General features: G+C 43.2%; 1 protein-coding gene across 1 annotated transcript in view; it reads left to right on the plus strand.

Annotated features, from left to right (window-relative positions):
* Positions 1-16,526, plus strand: part of KCNH5 (potassium voltage-gated channel subfamily H member 5) — a 153,278-nt gene that overhangs the window by 14,256 nt on the left and 122,496 nt on the right. Inside the window, exons 3-4 of the mRNA XM_008637276.2 lie at positions 5,878-5,984; positions 10,255-10,383. Coding sequence (XP_008635498.1) covers positions 5,878-5,984; positions 10,255-10,383 — 236 coding nt within the window. The remainder of the gene's footprint in view (positions 1-5,877; positions 5,985-10,254; positions 10,384-16,526) is intronic.

A 16,526-nucleotide genomic window follows, 5' to 3' on the forward strand; every position in this document is an offset into this window, starting at 1 on the left:
CCTTGGCAGGGGTTTGGAACCAGGTATCTTTAAGGTCCCTTTCAACCCAAATCATTCAGTGGTTCTGTGATTCTGTGATCTACAGTGATAATTTCTGGGAGATGATGCTGCTGTACACTGGGGATCAGCTGATGCTTCAGCTGGCAGGAGCAGGGTGGGCAGCAAGCCTGTCCCTGGATGGCAGTCACTGCCTTCTCCAGAAAGCAACACCTGCTGATGTGTGGTCACTGCTCTCGTCTGCAGGGAAGAGGAGGAAGTGGGATCTAGGATTGCTGTGTGCAGCCAAGTGTCCTCCCAGGGGCAAGAGGCAGGAGATGGGCACGTGCTGTTGAAATGAAATATTCATTCACACAGTAGCAACAGCATCAATACACTCTGGGGGGCTGCAGGAAACAGCCTTATCACAGCTGCTCTGGAGATACATACACACTTTGCCCTCTGCTCTCTGCCATCCTCTATATTGAACTGTCTATGTTTGCTGTGAGCCAACACTTTTATAGCCTGTGCACATTAAAATAATTACAAATACAGAATGGGATTGTAGGAAATTGTTGAGGAAGCGAAGGTTTAGCAGTTCCTGTCTCATAATGATGCTTGTGTGCTTCCAATATTGAGTGGACCAAAAGATTTATTCCATCTGCGTGCTTGTTTTGAATGTGATAATCTCCTGTTACCATTTATAAGGATCCTGTTTTGACCACATTCAAACAGGTCATTCAGGTGAATCATACAAATCGAGGAGGAATTACTGTGAAAATGGAACTGGTAGAAAAGATTTTTTTTTCTTTCATCTTCGTTCTAGACACCCCCCTCTGGATTTTGAGGGGAGCCCTCTCTACATTCAAAGCATGACCAATACTGTTGTGTCTGGCTCTTGGACAGGTTGGATGGGGCTTTGAGCAACTTGATCAGGTGGAAGGTGTCCCTGCCCATGGCAGGGTGTTGGAATGAGATGATCTTTAAGGTCCCTTCCAAGCCAAACCATTGAGGGATTCTGTGAGTTACATGTGCTGTGTGATGTTTCTTGCGTGTTAGGAGACATTCCAGATGTGAGAGAGTTGGACAGATTTTGGATTAAGTGAGAGCTAGACAGATTTTCAGCATGGTTAACGTGGAACAGGTAGCCTTCCAGAGCAGTTGGAGCAGCTCTGATGAGACATATGGAGATGATTGGTTTTAAAGGCCAATGGTGCCTGCTTAGGCTACTCAGCAGAATGTCACTGGAGGTTTTTTTTTATATCTGGGGCTATTATTTATAGTATTTTCTGAGTCAGGCTCCCAGTCCAGTTTTGCCCAGATGATGTTATGTTATACATAACATTTGCTTTATATGCAATGTTTGCTTTACTGCTCTAAGACAAGTGCTCTGAGCTAAGAGTGCTGTAGTGCCACACCCTTATTGCAGGTTTTGGAAGGGTCTGCTTTTCAGTGCCAAAAATCCAACCAAATTAAATATACAGATACAAATGATGTAAATCTAGCCCCTGGTTCAAGTTGTTTTTATTACTGATCATGAGTGTGATAAAGGACAATTTATAAATATGGCAATGTTTGGTTGGTTTGCCTCAGGCTATAAGTGCCTCAAAATCATCTTTCAGCCATGCTTTTCTCCTGGTGGTCCAGTGAGTATTCACTATATTCTCTTTCCCACCCCATTCCCTACGCTGGGACTGTTCATAGGCCGTGTAGGTGTGGCACTCCTGGACATGGTTTAGTGATGGACTTGGCAGTGTTGGGTTAACAGTTGGATTTGATGATATTAAAGGTCTTTCCCAACCTAAATAATTCTGTGATTCTGGGATTTTAAGTCTGAGATGGTCTTGCCTGATACAGATCATGGGGAGGGGTGGATCAACTGAAGGCACTGGAGGTGTGAGTGATTTTTATTCCAGGTCAGGCAATGAGTTAGATGTGTGACAGCCTGGTAATTCATTTGATTTTGCACTTCTCTCATCTTTTTAATCAGCAGCAATATTCCTACTGGCAGGAAAATTGCTTAGAAACCCCTCAGTACAAGTGCCAGTCTCCTTAGTTTCACAGGCACTATATAAAAAGTATATTGTACATAGGAGTCAGGCTATATTGGGTGATGGGAGTTGATATGTGTTCTTCCTGAGCTCACATGGCAAAATTGCATGTGTAGCTTGGGCTGATGTATAGAATAATTGGTATAAGTGAGTGCTAAAATGTATGGAATTTTTAGGTGGAAGAACTTTCATCTGCTCTGCCAGGTGAAAGCGAGCTGGCAGTCCAGGAGGAATGGGGCATCTGTGACTGAGACACCTCTAACCTCCATTTAACCAAAAAAACCCTGCCTGGAGGTGTGTCAGTAGGTCAGCCAGCATCCAGGAAAACCACTGGTTTCATGCCCAGTTGTCCACGGACATGACCATGTGTGTCTTCATGAACACATTGAAAGAATAAACAGCTGACAAACATGAAAATGCAGTTTAATGCAAGTTATATCAGTGTTTTCTAAATATTGCTGCTTTTCAGTTAAGCTCTGTGGTTTTATCATGCCTTTGGAAGAGCAGACACCCTTTGGGTGGCTGATTAGAGGACCTACCGTGCCATTTGACACTTGGCATTCCCTCCAGGCTTTGCTGGGCTTGCCTTTCCCTGCACATGAGATTTTCACAGCCACTGTTTTCACTGAAACACTTGGTCAGCATTGCTGCCCTCCTTGGTTTTGATTTACTGCCCTGACAAGTGGGATTAAAAAAACAGTCTGCAAGGGAAATCCTGGTTCCAGTGAAGCTAATGGCAAAACTCCCACTGTGCTCAAAGAAATGGGATTATGTGTGGTAGGTAGAACTGGAGTTGAAAATAGTTAGATTTGGTGCTGGGATGGCACCTCTGTGGCCTGATTTTTGTGTGTGAGAAGGTGTCCTTGCAGTGCCAAAGCTGTGCAAAGAAGCCCCACTGAAGATGCCAGTGGGACCCACAGAGCTGCACCTCAGAAATGGTGTCTGCTCTTCACCTTGCAGAGTTTTGAAGCTATTGATGTGTATCTGTATTGACTGTTCCTCCCAGGTGGATGTTTGTGTCTTGTAATTGATGCCCTGAATGCTTCTGCATGAAGAGAGCTGTAAATTCGGTGTAGGGTTGGATGCCTTCTGTGCTTCACTTTTCCTGGATAATTCCTCTCCAACAGCTGTTACTGCCCTGCAAACCCAGTCCTGCTCTGATGCTGCTGCTCTACATCCTGGCAAAGGACAGAGGAGCACAATGTGAAACTTCAGATGAGGCTTTTCTGTGCCAAGACATGCTTTAAGAGGGAAGCAGGAGCCCAGGCATCTTAAATGACAACTGGTCTGTTTTAGAGGTGGAGAAAATATCTAAAATCATGCCTTTCTCTGTGTATTTCAGCAAGTCTTGCTTCTCTTTGATAAGTGTGTTTTCTAGGTAGTAAGATTCCCAGTAGCAGAGTGGTTTTGATATTTATGTCTTGTACAGTTTGCACTCAAGGGATTTGACAAGCACTAAATAACAAAAAAAAAAAAAAAAAACTGAGGCAGAAAAAGATTGACTGAAGAAGTAGGAGTCCCTCCATGTGTACAAAATAGGACAGACTAAATTAAATTAAACTTGTGATAAGCAAAAAATCTTATATAACTTGTACAGTGAAAGGCTCGGAGGTTCCTTTGGTGCTGTTAAAAATTGCCTTCTGAAAAATGTTTTTATTGTTCCAGAAGCCTTTAAAAATGTCTCTTTATGTGTGAATATAACATGAGATTTGAGCATTACAGGTTTACTGCAACAATAAGCTGCCTGTAATTTAAAACATAAAGTTGATTGATCATGTTCTGTAGCACTAACTGGTACCATCCACCTCTCATCATCAAATAGGATTTGTCATTTTAACACTAATTAATGATGACTTTCTGTATTAGAAGTCATGTAAAATCAAGCACTTCAACAAATTCCTGCTATTTTTTCCTTCAGGCCTATGAGAAACGTTGTTTTAAGTCTCAAAAATAAAAAAAGAGGTACATCAGTGCATTAAAAAAGGCATAGATTAAAAAAAAATAATAAAAATATTAAACTCTTTTTGTTGTCGTCTCATGTGTAAATGTATAAAAGGTTATCAGCTGAAGTGGGGAAAGAAAGGCAGGTCATTTGAAAATGAGCAGTAGGCTGTGTTCTGTATGTCCTCGAGACAGCTGTGCATGTTAATGATAATCAGCACATTAATGAAGCCTCGTGCCTGGGTAAAACCATTTCCTGACATCAGCTGCTGTAGTGGCGTCTCCTTTGCAGTGCTGTCCCAAAGGTGACAGTTTTGCCACACCATTTATAGAATCACAGAACCATTTAGGTTGGGAAAGACCTCTTGAGATCATGGAGACCAACCACTACCGAGCCATGTTCCCAAGTGCCACATCCACGTGTTTTTGAACACTTCCGAGGTGGCGATTCCACAGCATCCCTGGGCAGCCTGTTCCAGTGATATTTTTCCTAATATCCAATCTAATCCATGTCTGTGCCTGTGTTACCAGTGAGGAGGCACCTGTAGTGACATCCAGATGTTGCAGCCACTCTGATGCCTCCATCACCCAGACCAGGCAGCACTTTGTTGTGGGAGCAGCTCCATTGCCTCCCTGGGCTGGCTGTGGAAAGATTCATGGTCTGGTCTTCATTGAGTACTTTAATGCTTGCTGAGCCACTAACCACTGTGTTGTTTTATTGTTTCTTTCAGAGCAGTAGACGTAAAATAAATATTTATTGAACCTTTGGAGGTCTGTTGATCAATAAGAGAAGCTGCACTGAAACCACAGAGGCACTGATAGCTTTTCCCTTTCATATTCTCAGGGTTGTCTGTTGAAGGTTTCAGCTGAGGCTCAAACTGTTTGTGAACAAAGAGAATGGGGGGGGGGAAAAAAGTCTGATCAATTAAAAGTATATTCATCCAAGTGTCTGAAAGCTTTTATCTGATGTTCCATTTTCTTTCAGTTCTGTAATTGGGAATTTGCAGAGAGCAGCCTTCACTTATTTTTAATCCAGGGGAGAATGACAATAAAAGCCTGGCTGTTTCCTTGCAAAGGCTGTCAAAAGTAAGGTCAGGGGGCTGGGTTTGCTTACACCAGCTGGAGGTCTGACCTGGAAAAGAATGCAAAGATGAGATGGTCAAGTGGCAAGAAATAGCAGAGTTAAAATTACATTTTTATATTCTCAGCCTGGAGAGGGATGAGTCTCCAAAAGCTTTTTAGTATTTTCCAGTGAACTATTAAAGAAATGCAGTATACAGTAAGGAAAATGGGGATGAATTTGGTTGTTTGGTAGTGGTGCAGACATAGCTACACATTGCAGCCAGTGCTCCTCACTGTTTAAATCCTATGTCTATTTGTAGTGGTATTTAGTAAAAGAATTCCAATTATCTTACTGTCCCAGATGCATCTTGACAAGATTAGATTTGCAGCCATTGGTTCAGCCAACAGCCTTTACCTGTAGTAGCTGACATTCCTCCTCCAGAAGGATTTTCAGGAGGATTGAAGAAAATTTGGGAGATTTTAGAGGTTCTGTTCAATTTTCTCTGTTTTGACAGCAATACTACCATGGCCTGCAGCTGTGTTGAGAATGGTTTCATAAGCTGTCAGCTCTTTTTCTAACCATATATCCTTAAAGACATACTCAGTAAAGCACTTAATGAAGCATTTTGGTGGATTTATTTGCAGTCATTTACAGTAAGAAGGTGGTCATGGTTACTCACTATTGTAGGTGTCCTTGTGACACTCTAAATATTTAAATGGAGTGTAAATCATAATTACCTTGGTAAATGACAGTTCCTAGCATCTTCAATGCTTTTGCTATTTAAGGTGACTGTAATCGATGTTGCTGCTTGTCTAGAAAAATAGAGAATTTTTTTTTTTTTTTCAGTTTTATGTATGGTGAACTGACAGACAAGAAGACCATTGAGAAAGTCAGACAGACTTTTGACAACTATGAGTCAAACTGCTTTGAAATTCTCCTCTACAAGAAAAACCGTATGTATATATATTTGTGTGTGGTGCTGGGAGTGATAAAGCATATTTAAAGCATGTAATAGACTGAAATAAATTTTCATTTTGACATATGGGTAAATTTGGGGCAAGATTTGGAGAAGAAACAGGTATTTTGGTTGCCACAGCTCAAGAAGAGAGATCTCTTTTCAGGCCAAGCATTCAGATTGCCAAGAATAGTAGTTGTTCTCTGCTGTCTCTAGTCTGACTCCTTCTTTCAAAAATATATTTAGTTTTGAGGATTGTTTCCCTGAAGGGAAACCGACTGGGTTAAGTGAAAAGAAATCCTGAATGAGGTTCCCCCACATCCCTCAGGAAACTCCCCCATGTCTCCACAAGTGAGAACCCAGGCCCTGGTTGCCTTGAGTGGCTGCTCCCAGCAGTGTTGAGATGCCTCTGTGGTGTGTAAACCAACGTGTACGAGCTCTGCTGAGAGTACTAAGCCTGGCACATAGCCCAGGGATTAGTTAGAAAACCAGAGACTTTCACAGCTTAATGAGATTCAGGGCCTGTGTTCCTTCTTCTTGGTGGCATTGGGTTTGCAGGAGGTCACCAGAACCAGGGATTTTCCTCATTTGTCTTAACCACGAGCCATTCCAGTCACATTTTCTGTCCTGGGCAGGACTGGCTTATCGACCTTAGAGCACATTCTGAGCACAATCCATGCTGTTGTGTGGCCTCACGCTGGACTTGTGCAGGGTGGGCAGATCTGCTGAGCTGATGGCTGCAATTCCTGTTGTTGTCAGTGGAAGTGAACTGCCTTCTCCACTAGCACAGACCATCTTCCCAAGGTAGAAAGCCAAAACTCAGATGAAACGTGCTCCAGAAAAGCTGCTTCTTCTACGCTGAGCAGAATTAGTCCAAGTTGACTGGGTTGGTGGCCAAGAGCAGTCCAACACCGATCCTGATGGAGATGTTCTCTTCAGTTTGGCTCTTAATGCCCTGTACAGGGTACAGGTACTGTGGGGCTGGGGATCTTTCCCCCAGGTTCACCTGCCTAGAGCCCAGAATCTGAGGCCATGCTTCCCCCTGGGTGGACTTTGATGCTGGCATGGGATTACCAGAGCTTTTCCCTGCATGCTGTGGTTGAGGGAAGGGAATGTTGCGTCTCAGAAAAGAGCTCCCTCTGGCTGACTGCCCCATTTCACTGCAAACTTAACTAAACCTTTCATGACATTGGAGGGAGCATCTTGGACACCTCCTCTTATGCTTCACCTCTGTTTTTCCTTTTTAGACTAAATCTTCCTGTGAGGGCACTAAAATAGCGGGAAATGCCTTTAGAGTTCTCCAGTTCTGCCTGCATCAAGGCATTTTAGCCAAGTTGCTAATTAAAGAGAGAAGCCAGAGCAGCTCTGAAGTCCAGCTGTTCCTGCAGGTGCCCAGGGGAGCCCTCCAAATGACCTCTTTTTGGTTCCTAAGCATATGGATGTGTCTGTTCTACAGATCTTCTGCTTCTCTTCCCGTTTCCTGTGCAGGTCACCTGGATGCCCCCTCACATCAGGGGAATTTCCTGGGACAATCTCATGTTGGATATCTTCGCTGGTGGTGGTGCCCAGCACTCCCATGCCCTGTGTCCATGTGGTTTCCAGAGGGGATCCCAGAGACCCTGTGCTCTCCCCAACCCTGGCTTCTCTTACTAAGTGCTGGAGCAGCTCTTGCTCTAGAATGGGCCTGAATTAAATTCCTTTCTATTTTATTTATGCATAAAAAGAGAGGAGTCTTTTCTTGGTGACTTTCCCATAACAAGGCAGATGATTTTGCTTTGGGTTATGGATTGTCTGCTGGAGCTTGATGATGCTGCAGAGATTTATTGAGCTGCAGTTGCCATAATAAAATCTTCACCTTTGCCCAGATCTCCAAGCCTACCCTTTCCATAAGTTATGCAGGATTACAGGACGACTTAAGGGAAAATTACTCAGTATTTCTCTCTGGGCTTGAGTCACTTCCCATCCATGACATCTGTTGTCAGCTTTCTTCTCCATCACCCGAAGCCCAGAACCTCAACCTCTCACTGATGCTAATAGGCTCACCTCTTGGCTCCAGCTCAGCAGCAGGTGTGCTCAGGGTTTGCTTCCATTGTCATACTCTGAGCCTTGTGGAAGATGGTCCTTCAAGAAACTGCCTGCTTACCCTCCAGGCTGAATATTGGAGCAGAGAAGGAAATAAAGATTAGTTATCTGTTGGTATGAATGTACTTCTGCAGAGTGTAGGTGGTTACTCTATGGAAGGACTTCTGTTTATCACCTACATGAGGCCTGCAGTGCCTTCAGAGCACCCTTCCACCCACATTTTCAAACTGCAGGTCCAGGTGTGCTGTGTATTTTTGATAATGTGGCACAATGTGGTTTTTTTTTTTTTCCTTTACCCATTCCCTTTTGCTTTTGGCAGAGGGAGATCTTGAGGTTTTCAGGTTGCTTTCCCATCCTTCTCTCCGTGTTCCAGAGATGATCTTTAAGGGCTGGTGTTCTCTGCCAGCATCTGTTCCACTGGCTTCACACTCCCCTTGGTGTTTTAACCCAGGGATCCAGCTTCAGACCTGAAAGCTTGCTACAACTCTCATCTGCTTTTCTGCATTCCCTTGTTACATAGTCCTTACCTGTGAATAGTCCACACAACTATTCACCAACCACATTAGGCATGCATGTATATACATATATATATATGTATGTATGTATATGTGTATATGCATGTCTCTGTCTCTATATGAATATATATGTGGTAATACTCAGGAAACCTCTTTGCCTGCTTCCTCCCGTTCTACAGCAGTAGCCACCTTGCCTCTGTCTGATTTTTGTCAGCACCCTTGTACACGGTGTTTTGTCTACTTGCTTTCTGAGCTTCTCAAAGGGTGCCAGTGGATTCCCAGGTATAAGTGCAAGTTATTTCTCCAGAGAGCTGCAGCACTCTGTTTTAGTAGTTACAAAAGTCTTTTGTCTTGGGTTAGCAACTGGGAATTAAGATAATCAAGTAATCAGCATAATGGCTTTGGAATTATCACAAAAAGCAGTCCCACATCTCTCCCACTTCTCCAGTTTACTGGTAGTGAGTTACTGGTTTAATCCCAGTTGAATTTCAATAAACCCTTCTGGGTTTTAACCTTCCCCACAGTACTTCCTAGCCCAAATGGTTTTCTCTGCCCTCTGGGATCCATCCTGCAGTTCCTGGCACAGCTCCCAGACCTGCTGCATTAGAGGAGATTTAGGGGGGCCGGCGGTGCCTTTGTGGGATAACAGTGGGCAAGAGGCTTGTGTCAATGTGCCAGCTCTCAGTCAGCTCAGGAGAAAAGCCATTCTGTCAACTGGCTGAAAGCACATCAAATCCCAGAGGTAATTAGCTGGCTGTGAGGGCATTTGTCGTGCAGCGTGTGTAGGTGCTCGTTTGGGAGGGAGGGACACGGAGCTTGGCTGGATGGAGAATGTCTGACATTCACAGCCCTGCAGGGGAACAGGGTGTTTCTAAGAAAATTGCTCCAAGTGTTCTAGGATTTCACCCCTTATGGAGCACACCTGCATGCGTGTAGGGGACTGCCACGTGTGTGTCAGCCTGGAGAAGCCCTCTGCAAACAGGGGAGATTTACCAAAACCCAAGCTGACTGCTCCAACACCGAGGGCTTTTTTTGGCTGTTTATTTGATGAGTGGTAGGATTTGAAAAATACTTGGTTTCATTTCAGAAGTTTGGTAGAGATAACTGTGCTGGGAGAGTGCTGCACTGGGCAGGGCAGTGAGGAGGTGGAGGTGTGACCTGAAACACAAAAAAGAAATCAAATCTGATTTGTCCTGATACAACATTGAGAATCCAACTCAGGTCCTCTTAAATAATGTAGTCACATAAAATTTGAAGCACTTCACAGTATAGCCCATCATTTTTGGATTTGATAGCTCTGTATTATGTAAAGAAGGGATCAAAGATACCATCCACCCATTTTTTTTCTTGCCTTTCTACCTTTCAGACCTAAGTTTGTGAGACATGCTGGGAAAAAACAAGAGCAAGAGGGGAAGAACAATGTATTTTATTTCAGAATGAAGTTTTATATAGCCTCCTGTCTCTGCTTGTCATCCAGTTAGATAAATGAAGCTGTAAAAATGGGAATATGTTGTTTTCCTTGGAGGAAGTAAAATGAAAAGCTCTGGAAGATGCAGAAATGCTGAGATACACTCCTAACCTATGTGTGTGTTGTAATAATGTATAAATGTTACGGGCTGGGGAAAGTTTCTGCTACACCACATTCCAATGTCACTTTTTTCTCTGCTCCAGGAACCCCAGTTTGGTTCTACATGCAAATTGCACCTATAAGAAATGAGCATGAAAAAGTGGTTTTGTTCTTGTGCACTTTTAAGGATATCACTTTATTCAAACAACCGATCGAAGATGATTCAACAAAAGGTAAACATGAAATACGTTGTTATTTTTTGTAAATGATAGAAGTACATGCTTGAGCTCAGACCTGTCACAGGGATGTGCCATGTCTGTGATCTGTGTCTTGAACTGAGGAAATGTTTCATGACCTGTCAGAGTTTCAATTCCACTCTCCTAAATTATTAAAAAAAAAAAAAAGATAAATTACCAGGATTGGAAATTTCCTACCAGTCTTTTTCTAGAGTCACAAGCCTTCCTTTTTCTTTGTAATTCACTTCATCATCACTACAGCTGGCACTTTCTAAAAATTACGTAGTTTTGAGTGGTTTGGATGCTATGTTGTTTTGGGAGATCTTTCTGTTATGGGACAGGTGTCATCTTTTCAGGAAAAAAGTAATTCCAGCTCCTTGTGATGAGATACTGATATTTCTTTCCTCTTGGATGTGAAATGCAAAAGAAAGAGCCTGCTTGAGTCATTTATTACTGCTCAGGAGTGATGACTGCATGGCAGTGGGCATTGTGCTTGTTACTTATCAGCTGCAGGGGAGGATTTTGTTGAAATGCTCTTGTCCCTGCAGAGCCCATGGCCAGGCCTGCAGCCTTGCGGGAGAAATTGGTGGGGAAAGGTACAGAGGACCTGGCAGCATCATCCTCTGCTTTAGTTACAAGACACATGTCTTGTGTCAGGTTTACATGTGTATTGCTTTGGGTGAAACAATGCATGCTTACATAAAGAAGGACGTTATCCACATCTCTTGGAAGCTGCCTCCTGATGATTAATTCTTTACTATGTTTTTCCCTTCACGCTTGAAGGGGGCTTGATATCTCACTCCAAGCTGGTGTGCTCTAAGCCATCTTCCTTAGCATAAAGTTCGTGTCATTTGAATGCAAACAACGTTTCAAGTAATTTCTTAATATCTAGATAGCACTTATTACAAGTGTTTGGATAACAGAAAAGTCAGTTTATAAAGGCAGACTTAAAACAAAAGGCTCCCCTCCGAGCTGACACTAAATATGACAATTTTTTTTTGTCTAGAGAGTATTATCCATAAAATTATAAGATCCTGATATAGGAATATCTTCTCAGCCATCATAAACTTTACTGCCTCTACAATTTAGCTAGCAACCTGCAAATGTTCTTTGTTTCACTTTCAGCTCCATAATGTGGAATTTTTCTGCCTGGAAATAATCTGAATTTTTTAGGCTAAATGCCAGTTAATTAAAAAGACTTTATAGGTATCTGAAGGCATGGGACTGGCTCCTTGCTGCAGTGTATGTATTACATAGTGTGAGCTCATCAAGGAAAAGCCAGTTTTTGCAAGAATCTGGTTTCCTATTTTGATGCTTTCTGGGGGAACCAAGATGTATCTGACATGGAACCAGCTCCCAAAGCCCACTTTACTTGGCTCTGCCCCACTTCCCACAGGACTGAGCTGCACTGAGGAGTGTTTGACTGCAGCAGGACAGAGAAAACGTTCTGAAGGTGTCTCTCAGATGCAGAAACGATGACTGTTGCTTCCCGTGGATCCTCAGCCTGGGAGTTCCAAACTGAGCTGCCTCCCCTGGGGAGTAGGGATGTGCTCCAGGGGCTGAGCTCTTCCCCTCCCCATCTTGTGGCTGAGGAGGAGCAGAACCCATGTGGCATCCAGAATAGGAATATATGTTCCTATGGGAAAGAGCAATAGCAGTGAAATGCGTGACTTGTGTGCTGCTGCTGTGCAGTGAATGGCACCATTAGTTAAAATGCCAGGTACTAATGATGGACATCACAAAATACTGCCCTCAGCAGCCAGAGAGGTTTGGCTCTGTGTCTAGAGAGTGCTTGCATCAGTTAAAGTCATACCCTAAAAACCCCAAAACTCAAACAGAACATCGCAGAGGCAGTGCAGCCACATCTCCCAAGTGCATTAGAAGCATAGGATTGGAGCCTTAAGAATCTGCTCAGGGTGCATTGATTAGAGCATTGATTAGCATTGATCAGTGCCTCCAACAAACCTCGTAATTACAAACCACTGACCCGATTTTTCTTCTGCTTTTGCATAAATTAAAGTTTGTCTTGTGTATCCTTGATGTAAGGAAATCATATTCAAATATTTGCACCACTTTACTACAGGGGTGGGAAAACAGCACTGTTGCATTACCCTCTTTGCCTCAGCTGTGTGGATCTCTGGGATCTCATGGCACTGGGATCACAGTGGTTTTGTGTCAGACATGGTGCTATGAGAGATACATAATTCAGTGTCCCTGCAGATAACATTACAATGCGCTCAGAAGCTGCCAGGCCACTTTCTTTTTGAATTATGAGATTTGTAAACATAGATGTTAAAATTTAGTGGAGAATTTTTAAAGCCTTGTGAAAAAGGGTTTCAATAAAGTACTGCTGTTGAGTGCTGGGATTTGCCATTGAAAGGGCTATTTTTTTTTTTTTTTCCTTTTTAAAAGAAGGATATTTCTTCAGAAATTCTGCCAGGACCATGCAATACATAATACATAAGTAACTATGGTGCAGATGAGTTACTGTGTATTACTTACAGGAGCAGTAAATTTGAGATAAAAAATTCAGCAGAAATAAAATATTGATGCTATTATGCAATAACCTCTCCATACCAAAACGTTCTGCACTGTTCAAAGGTGTGTTGCTTTGTTGTGAAGCTTCAGTGTATCACACTCTGTGAGGTATTTAAATCATGCCAATGGGTGTATCTACCCTGCAGAGTGTCTGCATGTCCCCATTCCTGGAAATACCTGGTTGGGTTGGCCAGATCTACTTGCAGTGGCTGCCGTGGGGTTGGCATCTCGTGGAGACCTTGCCAGGGAACAGCAGGTTTGGGGGACAGGGAGTGGTGCTGAGGATGCAGATCTGCCCAGAAGTGTCAAGCAGCTTGTCAGGTTTGTGAAAACAGGACAGACAAATGAAGCAGTTGTCTTACTACAAAGCACATTGCCAGGGTAGGGTTTTTTTTCCCGATGTGGGCCTAAAAACATGTTTTTTGAGTGCCAAAAATGCAACTGACTTCATGGGGACAAGCCCCGTGCGAGCAGAGGGACTCAGAGGGACACTGTGACAGATGGTATCTGTTTCTGCTTACCTGTGTGCTCACCACTTGCTCTGTTAATGCTGAAACGAGGAGGAGGAGGAGGAGGAAGAAGGAAGGAGGAGGGGGCTTTGCTTGCCAGAGGGAGTAAAAGTAATGAAAATTTTCCCCAGGCTCACCCAGGAGGCTGTGAATTTGCTGCAGACCAGAAAGCTGTTGAAACTTACTGGACTGTAAGCAAGACTGGAGAAAAGGGATATTTAAAAGCTACCTTCCTCTCATAAAATACAGTGACAGAGATCAAAACCCTTGTTTTCTGAGAGGGTACAGGCAGTGGACACTAAAGATTGGACTGACTTGTTTTCTTGTTACTCGTGCTCGGATCTATTATTGCTGGGTGATGCGTGGGAGACCTATGATGTATGGCAATGTAACAGTGACCAAAAGGTGCTGTGGAAAATTACTTTTAAAAGTGTCTAACAAGTCAGAAGTGTCAAAACCCCCTAGCAGCTCCAGCAGAAGCAGCAAAAATGATAAGGGAAGGAAGGATCAGCGGCCTGGTTGATGTGTTCCCTCCTGGGTGAAGGTGCCTCTGGCAGCTGTGCAGGTCTGGAGGGAAGAGAAAACACCCTCCATTGGTTTGGTTTTTGGTTTATAGTGCCCCAGCTCCTGAGCCAGTGGCTGGATGAGCTGTGGATGGGGGCAGTGTGGAAGAAGAAGAGATGTGAGAATTTGTGATGAGGCAGGAGGCGATGGATGCCCTTGGTGGTCACTGGGCCAGTGCCTTATTTTCTGGTGGAGAAGCTGTGCTGTGTTTGTCTGATCTCTCCTTCCTTCCTTCTCCTGCTCCTCTTTGCTAATGGGAATATTTGTCTGATCTGGATTCTGTAGCAAGCAGCAGGCCCCACCTGGTGGCAGAGGGCCAGATCCCCAGGTGTCCTGGCTTGAGACCATGCACAGCAGAGGGGGAAGGCCACTACAAGCATATGAAAGATCGCATTATGTATTTTCTTCAAGCAAATAAAACCCAAAGAACCTTTTTTTTTAATGTTTGTACCATTGTCGGTTCACAGTTGGATGCTTTTATCAGCTTGCTGAGCTTTTATTCTGTCTTTACCCAATGGCCTTTTAAAAACATCTGAAGACTTTAAATTCCTCCAAGGACACACAGTGGTAATAATCTCATGTTTATTTGTCAGGGAAAAAATGAAGCCATTTTTCTGGGCCCTAACTATTAGGAGGGTGAATGGGGCCACTTAAAATGTTAACACCATTTGAAGCCAGGAGTGCTCTAGATTCTGTTGAACAGAAAGTTTAAGTATAGAAAAAAAAAAGACTCCATAACAGTGGTGTTTCACTTAGTTGTGCAATGTTTTTATTCCCTTTGTTATCATCAGTGAAGAAAAAATGTGGCCTTTAGGTAAACCTAGAATGGTTTTTTTTGGTAGGATTCTCCCTGGTTATCTGGAGTCTCTGTGGAGTTAAATATCAGGCTTGTCACATCTGGAGTGATGGGGAAATTCTAGTGAATACTGATGGAATGTTGAATCAGGATGCAAAGTTGTGTTAATGAGACCCCTGCAACTCAGGACTGTGTGCTGTTAACAGATGGGATCAGGTGATGGCACAGCAGGATCCTGAAGTTGCTTTTTGGTTTTTTTTTTCCTTTTCACTTGATAGACCCAGACTTTGATAATCAAGTCTGTCTGGGACAATGCTGTAATGCTTCCAGTGATATAACTCTTTATGGTTATATAACTCTATATAATGATACAACTCTATCTCAGAGTGTGACAGGGCTATAAAAAGTATAGTAGTTGCAGAAATACGCACTTACGGCTTGCTAATCCTTGCTAAGCCTATAATTCTGGTCCTTTTTTATCTTTAATAAGTGCAAGTTATTAAGCATATGTAACTAGTTGCACATGGGAACTTTTTTTTCCTTGAGGGGGTATCAATCCTGGTGATAATAGAAGAAGTGGGTGGAGAGATTATAGCATGAAAATAAGGTTTCTACCTTTAGCTGAAGCACAGTGTACCCTGTTGAGTACATCACCTTGACAGTAATCCATCACAGTAATTTAATAGGTTACAATTTGGATATCCTTAACGTGTTTTGATTGCACTTTCTGTGGCTGTAATAACAAGGGTCTCATTGCAAGAGAGACCCACTTGTTCTCATGCTGTTTCCTTTTGCTGTGATCCGCAATTCCACTGCCTTCCAGGTAGCAAGGAGATCACCTCCATTTCTCCATTCTCCTCTGGCTCTAGAGTGCAGCATCCAGGGACTCCTGGGCTGGGAGAAAGGACTTTGGTGTGGGGGGATGACAAGAGAAGTGGTCATTTGCCAGGACACCAGGTGGGTTCTCAAGTGTCAAGAGCAGACAACTCAGTGCAATGATGCTGAGAGATAGTCTCTCTTAGTATTTAGATAGTTAGACAATATTTAGATGAAAAACTATTTTAGATAGTATTTGAAACCATAGATGTGGGATAGGCACAGCTTGCCAGTAACCAGGAAGACCTTCCAAGGTTGCTTTTTTCCTGTTCCTGCAGGACAAGCATCCCTGTTACTTGTCCCTGTTACGTCTTCAGTGACGTGCTGCTGGCACTTTCTGCAGACACTGCACAGGCTGAATAGTCACAGAGGGAGTTGTTTCTTCACTTTCAGGAGTGGTGCTCCAAGGCCTTATTTTCACTCCCCCTTCCCCCTCTGTATCATTTCTTGCTTTGCTACTGCTTGAGACCCACCATGATGAAGAAGAGGGAATTTCCATATCCAGGGTTGTTTAGTTTCCCTCACAGAAATGAAGTATTTTTTTTTCTGAATCTGATACAGCCTTTGGAGCCCTTTGTGTGCTCCAGCAGCAACCCACCAATGCACATTAACTGTCTGCAAGTTTCTGGAAGTTTAATGTGCAATGAAAATGAAATCCCATTGAAATCAAATCTAACCCTGTGAGAAATTGAATTAAACTGGAAGCTGATCTTTAAAGCAGCAACTGTTTGTAGATGGATACACTTTGTATGTAGAAAACTGAACACTCATCAGCCAAATTTAAAACGTAGTGGAGTTTAAAAGTCTGATCTGTCTAACACAGGGCATTCCACTTCACTAAGTTGCTCCTCTGCTGA

This window comes from Corvus brachyrhynchos, unplaced genomic scaffold (assembly GCF_000691975.1).
Source record: "Corvus brachyrhynchos isolate BGI_N302 unplaced genomic scaffold, ASM69197v1 scaffold245, whole genome shotgun sequence".
NCBI classification, from domain to species: Eukaryota; Metazoa; Chordata; class Aves; order Passeriformes; family Corvidae; genus Corvus; species Corvus brachyrhynchos.